Source organism: Psittacula echo (genome assembly GCF_963264785.1).
Source record: "Psittacula echo genome assembly, chromosome: 6".
NCBI lineage: Eukaryota > Metazoa > Chordata > Aves > Psittaciformes > Psittacidae > Psittacula > Psittacula echo.
The window spans coordinates 45,579,481-45,594,663 of record NC_137743.1 but is presented as its reverse complement, the minus strand read 5'-3'; the positions used below and the strand labels follow the sequence as shown (position 1 = coordinate 45,594,663).

Here is a 15,183-nt window from a genome sequence, read left to right as displayed (position 1 = left end):
ACTTTATATATTGTGAAAGACAAAGGAAATTTGGAGTTCCTTATCCCTCATTTATTTAAACACAAAGTTAAAATGCCTATTTGAAAGTCTGTTTAAAACTTCTGTAGGTGTCAGTATGAAGTATTTTCTACACCAAACATATCAGTTTTGTTCCTCCTCTTATTCAACAGCTGTATGCCAAGTAATTAATTCTATGAGTATCATAAGCCTGGATGTCCATCTAATTTAGTTGCAGACATTATGGATTTATTTCATAGCTCATGTAGGAAAGGAATACTTCAAAGTCTGTACAATTCTATTTAGTGCTTTACAGATTTAGAAAAGACAAAGGAGAGAGAGCAAAGAAAGAACAAAACCAAACAGTAAGAGCAAGTCAATCTGTCCAGACTGATGAGGACTGGCGAGACCACAGACCACACTACTCCAAACAGGCTGCCTCTCTCCTTTATCTGATTTCTGTGAGTGCTCTCAGCTGAGCAAGGTCAAGCCTGGTCACAGTGCCCAGGGGCCTCCAAGGAACAGACGAGTACACCAGGAGCCAAAAAAAAAAAAAATCACTCCCCAAAAACAACCCGGACCTAGCACTCCACATACCATTAGCAGCTCTTTGCTGCAGAAAGCACCTTCCTCCTGATAAAAGGCAAAGCTAACAACTGATAATTTGGCTGTTCTAAAAGCAAGGGTGAACTTCCTAAAGCAGAGAGATACTATCTTTCTCTGTGTCTTTGGGACAGCTTCAGTCTGACATGATGTCCTACATACTTTACAATAAAACTGAGAATGTTTTAAATGCAAAAAACCTTGCTCAGTTTCCTGCCTGAAAAGAAGTGTTATTGTGCCCATCCCTCAGAGGCATTCAGGTTTTACAATAGAGGCACTACATAACTGCAGATTTTTAGCAAAATGCAGCATAAGATGACACTGTGCTGGATCACAGTGTTCTTCCTCAGCCTGAGCAGGTATCAAGACTTGACAGCTCTAGGAACAGCCATCATCTTCCTCCTACTGCATTAAAACCAGAGCCTTCTAGCCACAATACATGTAAGAAGAGAGCCAGCAATAAATCACCTAAATATTGGGAAAAAATAAGACCTTTCAATGTCCTTTTTTTTTTTTTTTGTCTATTTTGAGACTTTAATTGCAGTCATGAGCTCAAGTGACACTGCTGTTCCCACATTTTGAGAGAAGAGAACGCAGTCCTCAATTTATTTCAATTGTGGCATGGGCCCAAGGTTCAGTGAGCCCTCAGGCAAGCACAGATATCCCTTTTCTCCTCAAAGTTACAGAAACAACTTTTGAGCCTCATGGCCCATAAGTAGGTGTGCTCAGACTCTGGCCCTTAAAAACAACCTAAGTCCTGCCTGCAGCTACCTGACCACCAAAGGATTGACTGTCCTCTTCTGCTCCCCTAATACATTTTATATATGAAGTAGTCAGCAGAACACAAAGAAAATCAGAGTAGCCTCCTCTGGCCAAGCATGCTGTGCCTAGAAGCCTTTCCAGAAGCTGAAAGCACATCTGCTTTCATTTGACCCAGTTTGGTCAAGTCAACCAAATTCTCTTTGCACACCACCACAGGCCCATGTAGCATGACCATGCAAGGGGAAGCCAGGCAGCAAACCAGGCCAAGGGCAAACAGGCCATGTGAGAACAGCTACAGAGTAAAACTCTTCAGCCCTGAGCTTTTTCACACCTCTGACTATTCACAGCAGCAAAGAAGCTCCCCAGAAGTCACCAACAGCCATTCCTTCCACGCAGCAGAAGCAGAACACGCAATGACGCTTTACAAAGTCTCTCGCAGATCTTAAACCCATCTCCAAGTAGAGGACTAAAGCAGCATGAGGTCTCAAACAAACAAAACAAAACAAACCCCAAACAAACAAAAAAATTACCTCTGCCAAAGAAATCTGGCACTTGCAGTCGCTGCAGTTGTCCCTATGAAAGCCGCCACCACGAGCCTACGCCTGGTCCTGGGGTAATGTGCCGTCCCATGGTAACGCCGCAAAACAGCAGAAAGCCCTGCTGCAATGGGAAGAAACCGAAGGCGAAACATCCTGTCAAGTAAGAACAACACATCAGTAAAGTAACAGTTCCAGTTGTGGACTCTCACACTGGCCACCAACCAGAAATTTGTTTGCATTGTTTCTAAAATAGGAGAAGTTACAGAAAGTAACTGTCACAGATGCTTCTTAGCTGTTCTGAAACAGGTAACCTGCCTAATAAATAGCAAATTACAGCTATTATGTATGGGCATACACCTGGCTGACACACTTTGCTGTCACATCCCAGCTACTTTCTCAGCTGTTCTTACAGCACTTTTCAAATTCCTCTTCAGCTTTTCCCCAGCACACTTCATTAAGAGGAAGTATTTCCTTCAAGGGCCAAGGCATGGAATATGCAGGTACATCTTGCAAGTAAGAACCATTTGACCAGAGGGAAAGACACAGCTGGATTTTAAAACACAAATTAAAGCAAATAGCAAGCAAACCTATGAAACAAATCCCAGCCCAGTCATTCTACATTTCCTAAGAAACCCCTACTGTTCTTAAATCACTTTTTTAGCTAGCCTGGAGCAAACCAGTTATATTCAATTTTAAGTACAAAGCAAGTTCCAAAGTGTCAAAACTCATAAAATACAATCCATACCCTGTTACACACAATAGTACAGAGACAAACGGGAAACCAGAGCTACAAATCTAAACGTTATTACAGTGGAGGAATCTGAACAGCAAAAATGTCACCTCATCACACACACACACCAGCTACAGGAGACAAAGCAATTTTTGCTAGCTCACAAGATTAATGGTGAAGGGCAAATGCTCCCTCTAAAAAGAAAAGGTGCGGCACCTTATTTCTAACTGATGCAAATTCAACTTTCTGATCATGCGGTCATGATTAAAAAATTGTTCCCAATTTCTTAAAAAGAAAAATTGGGAACAGAACAGCAAAAGAAATCCTGAGGTCAGTATTGGAAGTGAAGAGCAGGGGAGCAGTGGCCCTATTTTTTTCATTTTGTTCCCCATTCTTGCTGTTCTACTCAAATATTCCCAGACAGCAAATAACTACAGAACACAAAAATAGTCACATCTATTGGTTTCTATTTGCTTTTGCAACATGAGATGCCACCATTCTGCTAAACCATTAACTTCCAACAATGAGAATCCTGGGACCATTTTATGCAAACAGATCTTACATGTGTGATGTGTTATCCTATTTCAGCTATAAAGAGTTGAATATATTACTGCCATTTTCTGCCGATTAAAGCAACACACAGCTCAGGATTTCATAATGTGAACCACTGATGTGAATTTAGGGAGGGGAAGAGAGGAAGAGGGAGGGAAGATGCACATAAAATATTCAGTAGATCATTTTGAGTGCCAGAGCTAAATATCTTTTAATGCAAGAGGTGGTGGAGATGCATCTGAAGACTTCACAGCACAACAAAGAAATATGTGGCAAGGGGAAGGAAAGCATAGATAATGAAGAATCATTAAGGAAATCCCACATCACCTATTTTTCATTATCAGATGTAAGGCTTTTGCACTGACCTGGGACAAGAAAGATAGGATGGAGCATCAGCAGGTGATGGCAAGGTGAGATGGAGATGGCAATACTGCTCTTGCTGGGTAGGTCAAAGCCAGAGGGTTCCAAGCCTCACCACTCTGGTTTATGAGCAAATATAACTCTGCTGCTCACAGCTAGTGTATCTGAAGAGCATCAGTTTTATATTCATCTGTGCACATCTTAACCTTCGCAGTCAGCATTATCATTTTGTTTAATTTTAAGCCTACTTATTTTTAAAGGATTGAAGCTTTAATGGAATACAGCCAGCCAACAGAGCTTATTGTCCAATCTTCCCCAGCTCCGAGCAATAGCAGGTTGTTACGAAAAACAGCTCTTACTTAAAATTTAAAGTAATTTCCATCCTATACAAACCTGATGCTCCCATTTCATCTCCAGGGATGAATTCCTATTACATACACAGAGAAAAATTTGCAGTGTAATTTTCACCAGGAAGCTAATAGTTGCCCTTACTTGGGTTCCCCATCCTAATTACACCTTTATATGCATACATTATAATGGATAAGGGAACTGTTGCCAGTATAATTTAATCAGTCAAAATGAAAATCAAGTCCCACAGTGCTTACTTTTGAGCTTGAAGAGATTTTTACAATATTTCAGATTGTTGACTTTCGTACTGCATAAATGTTTGCTACTTCTGAGCCCTAAGAAACACTCTATTATCCACTTTGTCCAAGTAATCGCTATCCCTGATGGTGCTGGAACATTCACCCAGATAGTGCTCACTTGGTAGCAATTGCCCAAGAGAGCTGAAAGCTGGTGCTCACTTATAAAAATATTAAAAATAAGCATCTTGCCCTAACTGCAGCAATGAAAAGCTTAACACCATGATCTGCAGTAGTATAAAGCTGAGATAAAGCGTAGAACTCCCAAGAACCAATGTGATTACAGACTACAGTAACAAACAACATCAACTCTTGCATGATTTAATGCATTATTTTTTTTTGTTCTACCATTATAGCCACAAAGAAAACTACAGATCGTTTTTGTTTCTAAGAGATAAGCCAGTCTTAAGTTCTTGCTCAGAACAGCGCTACAGTTACTTTTAGAGGTTGAATTAATATCCTTGAACAAAAGAAATAGTCGGGACTTTTTTCTAGAAAAAGAAAGACAAACTGCTTTTATTTATGCCATAAGACCTGGTTGGGGTGTGGTTTTTTGTTTGTTTTAAGCAGAAGAGTCAACCAACAGACTTGAAGATTTAGAAACAGAAGGTGGTTTTAAACAGCTGTGGACTGTCTGCTCGACCATAAAATATGAACTGCTCCACCAAATCCTCACCCTCAGAGTCCGAACATTCAGAAAACTAAAAATGTTTACACATTTTTAAACAAGAGAAAAATTCACCCCAAGCCCCCATGAAAAGAGATTTGACAGCCCACCCTGGTACCTGGCACCTCTGTTCACTTTGGCCCCACGTTTTAGTGTTCCAGCTTCCTGATTTAAGCTGTGTTTCTGTCCTAGTTGCTGCAGCAGCTCTTATAGCCACCACATTAAAGGCTCAGAGCCCTGCTCTATGGGTACATGCTGTTGGCAAGATGGAAAAGCATAAAGCTTCATGTATTTGTAATTTAGCATTAAACATGTTAGTGTCTTTGACATCCAAGAAACCCACAAACCTACCAGGAAAGTACCGCTTCCCATCCAAGACACAATGGACATCATTCAAAATGAGGACATCCGTACTGCTTAAGAAATGCAAAACTATTTCTACAGCTACATACATTCTGGCTTGATGTGGCCATTTTATTTCCCCAAACAACTCACTAACCTGTTTTGCAAAGAAATTCAGACAGGCTCTCAGCTTCTCCCCCCTGCCATGTCTAGCACCAGCAGTCTAGCCCTGGATTTCTTCAGTGCACATACAAATTGGCAGACCCCAACTCTCTCGCATCCTTTTTCAGATACCAAAATACCTGGTTTTCTGATTAACTGATGGTTTCAAGACTGAAAGCATTAAGTAGTCCAGTCTAGGCAAAACAGACTTCTTTACACTGTGGGTACCCCACAGCACTGAACTTTTTGTAGTCCTTTTGGGCAATCCAGAACCACCTCAGTTTTTAAGATGAAACACACTTAAAGCAGCTTTTTGATGTTAGAGGTGGCCTTGGTGGCACAAGCATATGAGATGGAGAACAGTAACTGAATAAGCTGATGGGTGTCTAATTTTTAATCGGAAAGGGTTCACAGGCACTTTTTATTTGAACTGTTTTGCTAGGACATGGTAAGCTTGCACATTAGTGCAGAATGTCAATTCAAATTTAAATGAATGTCAATGTAAATTTAAATGAAAAATATTATGTAGTAAGATACGCCCCAAAGCAATTTGCTTTTAAAAGGCATTGCCTGGGGATAAAGACTTCTGCAGGGACTGGCTAAGATGGAGTCACCGAGAACTGAAAGCTTTCTGGAGCTGTATGTCCACAAAAAAGCAAAGTTTGATTTTGCCAAAGCACACCAAGACATCCTAACCCAAGGTCAATCTTCTCAAGAGCAGTATTGGGAAAGGGCAAGAAAAAGCTGCATTGGGGAAAAAGTACAACAAATCCAGTGGGAAGGAAAAGGCACAAGGGAAAGGGCAAAGCAGGAAAGAAGTTTCACTATCAACACTAACATAGAGATACTTAAAATAATCTGAGATACATAAAGTGGAAGAGAAGGAACCTCTTAGCATCAAACCTCCCTCCACCAAAATTAAGTTCTTAATTTTGACTTCCCCTTTCCCCAGTTCTCCATATTTTCCATTTACAAACTGGTACCACTGAGAGAGATTTGTACAAGGATAATTCATATAAAGGGTACCTAGAGGTGGATTCCAGCTGCCAAGGCATCTGGATACGTTCCTTCCTCCTTCCCCAAGAAAGATGAGCTGCTCCTCCTCTTCAACCCTCCAAGCTTTCACCTTACCCAGTGCAATTTTCAGATAAATTTCAGATAAAGGATTACTCACATCACTGAAGTTATTAGCTTACCAAGATGCACAAATCAGGTTTGAGAATGAAAATGAAATCTAGCAGCAAAAGTAATTTCTTCTCAGCTATGAGATCAGGGCAATATTTGATCACATTCATTTGCTATAGAGGGAAACCAGATTTGATTCAGAGCATGATTCAAACTGATGAGCCACAAAGCACCAATCAATAACATGCTATCAGGTCTTTAGCAGAAACCTAAGCCATAGCCTGGCAATATCTTTCTAACTGTTATTGCAGTAAGGGTTCACCTCTTCCTAAAATCCTCAGACCTGAAAATGCACACTTCCTAACTCTACAGCTCTATGACTATACTCCTTATCGTCCCCTTGGGGACAATCAGTGCTATCCCTCAAATAGCCAGCATTTAGTAGTAACCTTTTATTCTGCTCTGAATGCAGCTGCTATTTCAGCCATACTGCTGCATTCCATAGCATATTTAAAAATTCAGTCTAATATTGCACTGCCAACATGTTTCTGTGTTCTGCAATCACCTCACCATTAACATGGCTTATTTAGTATAATGACTTACTGGGATGATATCCATTAAGACTCCAAGTTGCTTTATTCTGCCTAATTGATCATTTAGAATTGTAAGACACAAAGCAAAAATAAACAAGCAAAACCATGGCTCGCTGGAATCCAAATTATTAAACTACCACTTTCACGCACACGTTCCTCTCCTCAATTTAACGCATACATCATTACTATTAACTATATTTAAATTCAGGAAAATCTAGGTTTCTCTGTTACTATCAGTTGCTCTAATCCATCCCCTACTTTTAAGCTCCACATGGGCTACTTGCTAGGAACTGCAAATCATCCTAAGACAGCAAGTACTGTACAGAAAAACTAACCATTTCTCCTTGGTCCATACGAGTCACCCATGCCAATTTCTACCAAGTCTACTACAACAGGAGCTTCACCTTAGACTTGAGCAAACTGGCCAGAGAAGAGTCAGTAGCCCCAAACACTGTTGCACAAAGTCTAGATTAAAACAGGCAAGACGGAAAATAATTTCACTGATCTTCAGTGCTAAGTAGAGAAGACGATACATTGCAAGGGTACACACAATATTTTTGATTTAGTTTTAATAAAACATTATTAGTAATTACAATTGGATTATAAAGGTGTAAGTCAGTAGCCGGCTTGGTCTTCCCTTGAAAGGGAGGCAGGAGTGTTTATTCACTGGGGAAAGACTTTGGTGCCAACTAAAATGGCAGAAGAAACATCAGTTGGCAAGCTCAACAGCAACCTCAAATCTAACCTGCTAGCTGAGTCACTAGAGGACTTGTGAGTGGATGCAGCCACCACAAACTGCAGCTTTCAAGAAACACATGAAAAAATGAGTGTACACAAACAATAAACTGGTTACATCTGTTGCAGCAGCACTGAAAATAGCACCTTCAGCAAGGATAAAATATTCGCTTGCTACTCCAGACAGTCAACTCTCCAGCAATGCACAGTAGCTTTTTAAGGGGCAACTACAGCCTTCCACAGAAATGAATGCTAAACGCTGCTTTCTCCTGGTTAAAGTTTTCCTTTCCCCACCAAAACCCCCACAACCCAAAAACTCCAAACAAAACACCCCAAAACTTATCTCACCCCTTATTAAGGATAGTGACCCTGTTTCATAACTACTTCTACCTTAACCAGTTCCATGTGAAATTTTCTTTTTCCAATCACTATTTCCAAATGTGAAATCTTCTTTTTCCAATCACTATTCCCAAAAAATCAGGCTACCTTTGCAGATGAGCAACATGAGCAGGCACACCAGAGCAGAAGCATTTTTACAGGAGGAAAAATTACACCACTTTGAGGAGCAAAGGTTTGTCAAAGCACTGTTGGCAGAGTGATAGAAAAACATAACACTCAGAAAACATAAAAGCCTTTGCCTTTTTCTGTACAAAGTTACAGCCAGAAAGAATATGGCTGCTTAATGACCTGAGTGATTTAACATGCCTTGCACTATCAGTGTTGACTGGATGTGATTTTCCTGAGAATTCCTAACTCTCACAGAAAATGGAAAGACCTTCCATGAAGCTTCTGCCTTTCTTCCAGTTTACGGTCACCTACCTGCATGTACCTTACAATAACAGAGCAGCTGAAGTAGACTTAAGAGATGTTTATGGCTCACTTGACTCCAAGAAAACTCATGTTAATTCTTAACCAAACAAACGTGTTTCACAAGAAAATAATGCTGGAAGATAAGAATGTCAGCAGTCTGCGGAGAAAGCAAAAGCCTCACTAGGCTGTGAAGGGGACAATTTAGGCTTGAATTATCTGCAGATACACATCCAGCTCCAGAAAAAAAAACCAACAAATTTCTTTTTGGAGGTAGATAGGCAGCAGATCATCTCAGAATTTTACAGGAATTCTGTATCTCTTCCTCTCCAACAAGGACGAAGAGATTTGTGAACGCACTAAGAACTTGAATTTCAGTATCACTATACAGTAATTCCCCCCTTTCCCATTCTATCTTTTAAACAGAAACATCACCTACCCCAGCCATGGCTACTTGCTGCTTTAGAAAATGTGTCTCCTGCCCCAAGAGCCACACTTTGGTGGCACATATCCAAAGAACTTTTAAATAAAAAAATCTTACTGAAACAAACAAAAAGGTCACAGGACCTGTGAATCATCTAATAGATGGCAATTTGTGAATTCAAGATAACAGAACTGGTTCCCCCCGATAAAAAAAAGGAAAAGCAAGTCTGAACCACTGCAGCTGCTCTTCCAGCAACACATTATTTGATTAGCTTGAACTAGAGGGAAAAAAATAATATGGGTAAGCCTGGCTAATGCTTTGTGCTTTTAGAACACAACCTGAGGAGCTTACTTGCAGCATGAAAAAGGCAGCAACAAATACTTGGCTCCCTATAAAGTAGCCAGGCAGACAGCACACGTGTGCTCATGTGCTTGTCTGGAGCAAATGCGAGCAGAAGACCAGATGACTCGTGGTGTCTGACCACTACTGCCCACCACCTCCCTCCCTGCAGCCATGAAACCAAAAAGCAAAATACCCACCAGTGGAGGGAAGACTCTTACTTTGCAGTTCACCAAAACTTCAGGCATCAGAAAAAAAAGGGGATTATATTAATGGAAATGGCAACCAATAGTTATAGGCTTTAAGAAGAGGTGTGGAGAAACACCTCTGCATATCAGCGCTGTTACGGGTTAAATTAACAGACGCTGGCAAACTCCTGAGCAACTCCAATATACAGCAAGCATACAGTTGGTGTGCACACAGAGAGCATCTAATACAGTGACAATCCTCCTGTATTCTTTAACCCCAACTGGCATAAGGCAGGCATCAATTCTTGCCAATCTTCTTGGTGTCTGTATCATAGCTAAGATTTTAGTGAAAAAAATAAAACCACTCTTCTAGCTCTTGAAGCAAAAATGCCTGAGATGGAAAGTCTGCATCAAACTAATGAAAACACAGATGCTAAAGTGGTGGTACATAACACAAATAGTCTGTACAGATACTGGGTCTGACTCAAAACACTCAAAGTTGCCATAGACCAGCTTTATCTGCATGACAGACTTGACCCACTACAAATTATGAAGCCACACAGATTCACAACTCCCATGTTTCAAGCACAGGTCAGCTGCAGTTTTGGTCATCTCAAACCATGATCACCTATCTTGCTGTCTACATGAGGATCTTGGGTTTCTTTTCAAAGAGCTATAAAGTCTAAAAGAAAAAAAGAAAAACAGAATTTGAGCTTGAGGGGCCCCAGAGCAGCCAACTTTTTTTATTTAAAAACGCAACCTGAAAACCATGTTAAGGCACTGATTCGGAGAGGACGGGGCGGGGAGTGTGTAGAGGAAGGATGACAAGGCTGCAGGGATGGAAAGGAAACCTTATAACGAACCAAAGGCTGTTTATGCAAAGTATTTAAGGCCACACATTCACAGCTATTATAAGCCAGCACAAGCAGCTGGCCTGCCCCCAGCTGCATATTCCCACCTTGTGTCAGCTATAGCACAAAATCCCTCAGCACTTTGGTCTGTTCGACCTTCTCCTAGCCCATATCCACAGTAGTGCCACTCCAAACAAGAGGATCTCTTCACATGGTGATACTGCCAGCTCCAAGCAGTTGTGGGACTGCAATTAAAAGCTGCTCTTGACAGAGGTTAAATCCAGAATGCATGAAAGAAAATTCCATGGCAGGTTTCTTTGGAGGGAAAAAGTAGTCACTGCACTCACAGACAAGGCAGCAGACAAAGATAGCCCAGAATTTAGTAGCCAAGAACTTTTCAGAGAACACTACAGAAGCCACAGTAAACAGTGCATGATCTGAACAGTCAAGTTATTTTTTCTGTTTATAGTATCTTAAATCTTGCACTAAGGGGCAAGCCTGCCAAAGACTTTCGGATGCTATGTACTTGGGCAGCCAAAGTGCATTTTGACTCAGATTCTGAGTGCTCCTTGCAGAAGTGTTCAGAACATCACCATAAAGATACACAGTCATCCTCCTCATTAGGAGGTAGCCATGCCATCTGCAGCACACCTTTCTTAAAACCATTCTGTTAAAAGAACAAAGTTAACAAGGTTCTTCTCAAAGGCATACAACGCTGGCAACAACCCTGGGTCGAATACTTGACGACCCTGGCTGTTTCCTATGGAACTATCCCAAGCAGCACCATCCAACCCAGTCACACCTACACCAAGATACTTCTTCACTTATACCTCTGCAATGTCCCAGCAGGAATGCACAGCCTCTGCAAAACTAGCAAATAAGCTTTTTTATTGTTGTACACAAATATCCTCAGGACTACTGCACTGACCTGTGTTAAAATGTTGTGCACCAGTAAGGCCACTGGAAACTTCGAAGAATGAAACAAGTATCTCCATGTCTCAGTCCATTTCCAGAACTGCTACTGCATCAAGTAGAACAGCATGTAACACGTTTTCGTAAGAAACCAGACATGATTTCTACAGAACTTATTTTGCTCCAGAAATGTAGAATGGTTGTTTCCACATCCGAGATCTGAACATAGCTGTTGACTCCTTCAAATATCACCTGAAAAATGTACTGCTTCCAAGATACTGCTTCAAAGCCCTTCTGAGACTTCAAATGATTTTGCAAACTGCAAATCTTGCAGTTTGCCCTGTTAAACCACCCGAGGACAACAGTACAACCTCTCCTCTGAAAACACTACTGCGAGCTTACCCAGGAACCTGACTTCTCAGCCCAAGAGGCGTAACCGGAACCTATGGAGAGAAGTTACACAAAGACTAATATAATAAGAGACTTGGAGCTCCGGAGAGCCCCCAGTAGGCAGATATTGATGATGGAAGCAAGATGCACTTTTTCCTCCAGAGCATGAAATTTCAACTTCTTCAATTCAGGACGCATAATGAATATCACAAAGTTTCTGCAGAAAATGGGCCAGAGAACAAGCTATTTCCACAAGTAAACAAGCAGGGATTATGTGAGCTTAAGATACAAAGCTGAATACACACACTATACTCTTTCTAAAATACCACTGAATACCAGAAAATTTAAGAGGATGGTTATCCTCGTAAATACCTCCAGGATGCTCCATGTCCTCTTCTGGCAGCAGCTATATTGGCTAAAGAAGCTGCTGCCTGAAACTGGTGGCTACAACGACCCCCCAAAGAGACCCAGAGAAGTGGGCAGTGACAATACTAGAATGTGTTTCCCTTGCACCCCTGGGCTGGCTAAGAAATGCTGTGTTGCTTCAGAGGGACAAGCACACACAGTGTAAGCATCTGTAGCTAGTTTTGTAAAAAAACTAGTAGTTTGGTTGGTTTTTTTTTGTTTGTTTGTTTGTCTGGTTTGATTGTTGTTTTTTGGGTTTTTTGTTTTGTTGGGTTTTTTTTAAAGCTACCATCCCAGTTCAAATACATTTTTACTGAGTGCACAGAAATAGTGAGTTGCATTAGAGTTTTTGCTGGGGGGGGGGGTGTTGGTGTTTGCATATTTTATGAAAATGGAACAACTCAGGTTGGGTTGACAGGAAGCACCAGGCAGTACACTTCTTCCCCAGCTCTCTTCCATGCCTGCTTTGCTCCTCCTTCCAAATCACACGGCACTGCATAAGGCCTTCCAAAAGAAAAGTCAACCCAATTTTTCACACTGCAAAAAGGCAAGATATTTTCCTACAGCTTCAGGAAAAAACTGTGCAAATGCTTCAGAACAAGAATAATTCCAAACAGGGCAGATTTAAGGGTAAGAATCAATCAAATTATTACTTCAGCAGAGTTAAAAGTACCTGAGAGCAGGGCCACAGCATGCTACAAGTTGCACACCCCAGCAAGCACCAATATCATCCTCACCTGTAGCTCAAGCGTATCTGCTGTCAGCTTGCAGGTCAAGTAGTCACAAATAACACAAGAAATTAGATCTTAGTGATTGCACAGCTGTGTTCTAAAAACAAGAAAGAAACATAATATAGATTATAACTCTTTGCTGACAGCTATGTGCAGTCATGCTCTTTGTACGAGTGTTCACGCATACTGAGCTCAGTACATGCAGTTCGGACTGCCCACCAAATAAAGCCAGAGGGGGAAAAATGGTCATGTAGCTGATTAAAAGAAAAGGCCAGCCAGACCTTTACTTTAACTGAAGTCTGAGCTGGCACTCAGGTTTCTAGAGGAGTAAGCCTCAAAAAAATCCTGCTTTGTTTGACCTGCCCACCCCTAGTCAGTAGATGCAACTAAACACATTCAGATTTATTGTCTTTCCCAAGCAGCTCATTAAACTAAAGGCAAATACAGTATACTTAAATAATGTCTGATAAAGATCAGGCCTTTCTACACCCTCAGCAGTTTATTAACCCAATTCACCCTACAGGTTTTTCCAAAAACAAACTGCACATCAAATACAGTTTGGCCATTCAGTGAAGTTAAAGCTGTTTAACAAACCGCTATTAAGAAAAACTGCTTTGACATTAGCTATGACACACAGCAGTAATTCATACAGCCTTGGCAGCTCCACGAGCAACCCCCTCCAGCAACCACAAAACAACCGAACTCGGGGAGCAGAGACTCAGCTCCTCACTCTGCGCTAGAAGCTCCTCAAAACACTCCTTGCAGGCCCCCCTTCGCCCAGGCATTCTGAAGGGGAGCCTTCCTTCTCCTGTGTCTTTCCTAGCAGGAAAAGCTGAACCCTATTTCATAGGGAAGAAGTTACAGCATTACTGCAGGGACCGGGGCATGGAGAAGCCGTAACACGCACCCCAAGCCCCGTGTGACCCGCAAAGAGTGGTTTCCTCGGACAGCAGCTCTCCCTCAGCTCCTGGGCCTCGACCCCCTCAGCCCTGGGCCCGGGAACCCCGTCTCAGCCCGTTTCACGGTAGAGCACCCGCCTACGTGTCCGCAGCCTGCTCCTGCCGGTGCGCCGGGAACAGAAGGGTCAATCCAAACGGAGACTCCGTGATCAGGCAGGCCCCAGCCACCGGCTGCAGGGGAACGGACGAAAAATCCCTTCCCGCTAGCCAGAGCGCACCCACGGCATCTGCACCGCGGCCGCGCTTCCGCGGGCAGTGGCACGCCGGGAGGGGGCGGGACCGGGGCGGGGCCTGGGGCCGGTGGGGCTGAGGCTCTGTGGCTCTATAGCTCTGTAGCGCCCAGCAGGCATGTAGAGCCTGAGGGGCTGGTGTAGGTGTCTAGAGTGCTAGTACGTGTTCTGGAAGGCCCGTGTGGAGGGTCTCAGAGGCACCTACATACAGGTCCTGAAAGTCCTTTGGCGGGGGGGTCTCAGGGACCTATGTCTATAGTTCCTGAAATGCTCTTATATGAAGAACGTTTGTATAAGTCCTATGTATAGGGCCTGATGATCTTGCGTGTAGGGACTGAAAGACCTGTGTATGGGCTTAATATATTTAAGTGCTGAAAAGTCTGTACATAGGGTCTCAGGGACCCAAACATATAGGTCCTGAAAGGTTTGTGTATAGGGTATCATGAGCATACATATAGGTCCTGAAGGGCCAATATTGAGGGTCTGAGGGGCTTATAATATTACACATATTATATTATATTAATTATATTAACCTGAGAGGGTCTTCAGATGTGTGTGTATATAGGGTCTGAGCAGCCTATATAAACAAGGCCCAAAAGAGCCTACACACAGGGTTTGAAGGGTCTATGTGCAGGGTCTGAGAGACCTATGTTTAGGTTTAAGGCACCAGTGTGTCCAGGGGCTAAGACAGCAGTCTGTGTGGTCTGCAAGCCCTTGGCCACTTCTGCCATACTCTATTGACTATCTCCAGTTTTATTTCTGCAATAAGTAATTCTCTCCTTCTGGGCAAATACTTCACATACTGGAGGAGCTTCCTGCTTGCTCATGTCCGTACCTGGCGCACACAAGTGATTGAGGTGCTGTTGGTGCTGAAAAGCATTCTGAGAAATACAAACCCAGCACAAGGAGAAAGGAGCTCTTCCATCGCTTTAGAATTGTGGAAAATTTGATTTTCCAGGAGCGATCACATAAACTGCAAGTTCTTTAATAGTATATGAGCTGAACTGCTTTCTCTTGTGGGTTCCCTTCCCCTCCCCCCCATATCTTGTTGAGCTTTTTGATGTTTCTGATGACAATTCACATTAAAAACCGAGTGATTATCTCTTGAGAAATCTGTCTCATGAGCAGGTACTTCT

The 15,183-nt window shown here is 42.2% G+C and overlaps 1 protein-coding gene across 5 annotated transcripts in view; it reads right to left on the bottom strand.

The window, feature by feature from the left end:
- MICU1 (mitochondrial calcium uptake 1) overlaps positions 1-14,040 on the bottom strand; it is a gene marked incomplete at its 3' end in the record, with an annotated part of 112,481 nt that extends 98,441 nt beyond the window's left edge. For 3 of the 5 annotated variants that reach the window (XM_080622126.1, XM_080622122.1, XM_080622125.1), the window contains exons 1-3: positions 13,766-13,998; positions 12,865-12,955; positions 1,893-2,054 (exon numbers count right to left, since the gene is read on the bottom strand). In XM_080622126.1, coding sequence (XP_080478252.1) covers positions 1,893-2,053 — 161 coding nt within the window. In that variant the 5' untranslated portion in view covers position 2,054; positions 12,865-12,955; positions 13,766-13,998. Of the gene's footprint in view, positions 1-1,892; positions 2,055-11,348; positions 11,374-12,864; positions 12,956-13,765 lie in introns of those variants that run through there. The other 2 variants (XM_080622123.1, XM_080622124.1) reach the window with 2 other exon arrangements.
- Between the last annotated feature and the right edge of the window lie 1,143 nt (positions 14,041-15,183).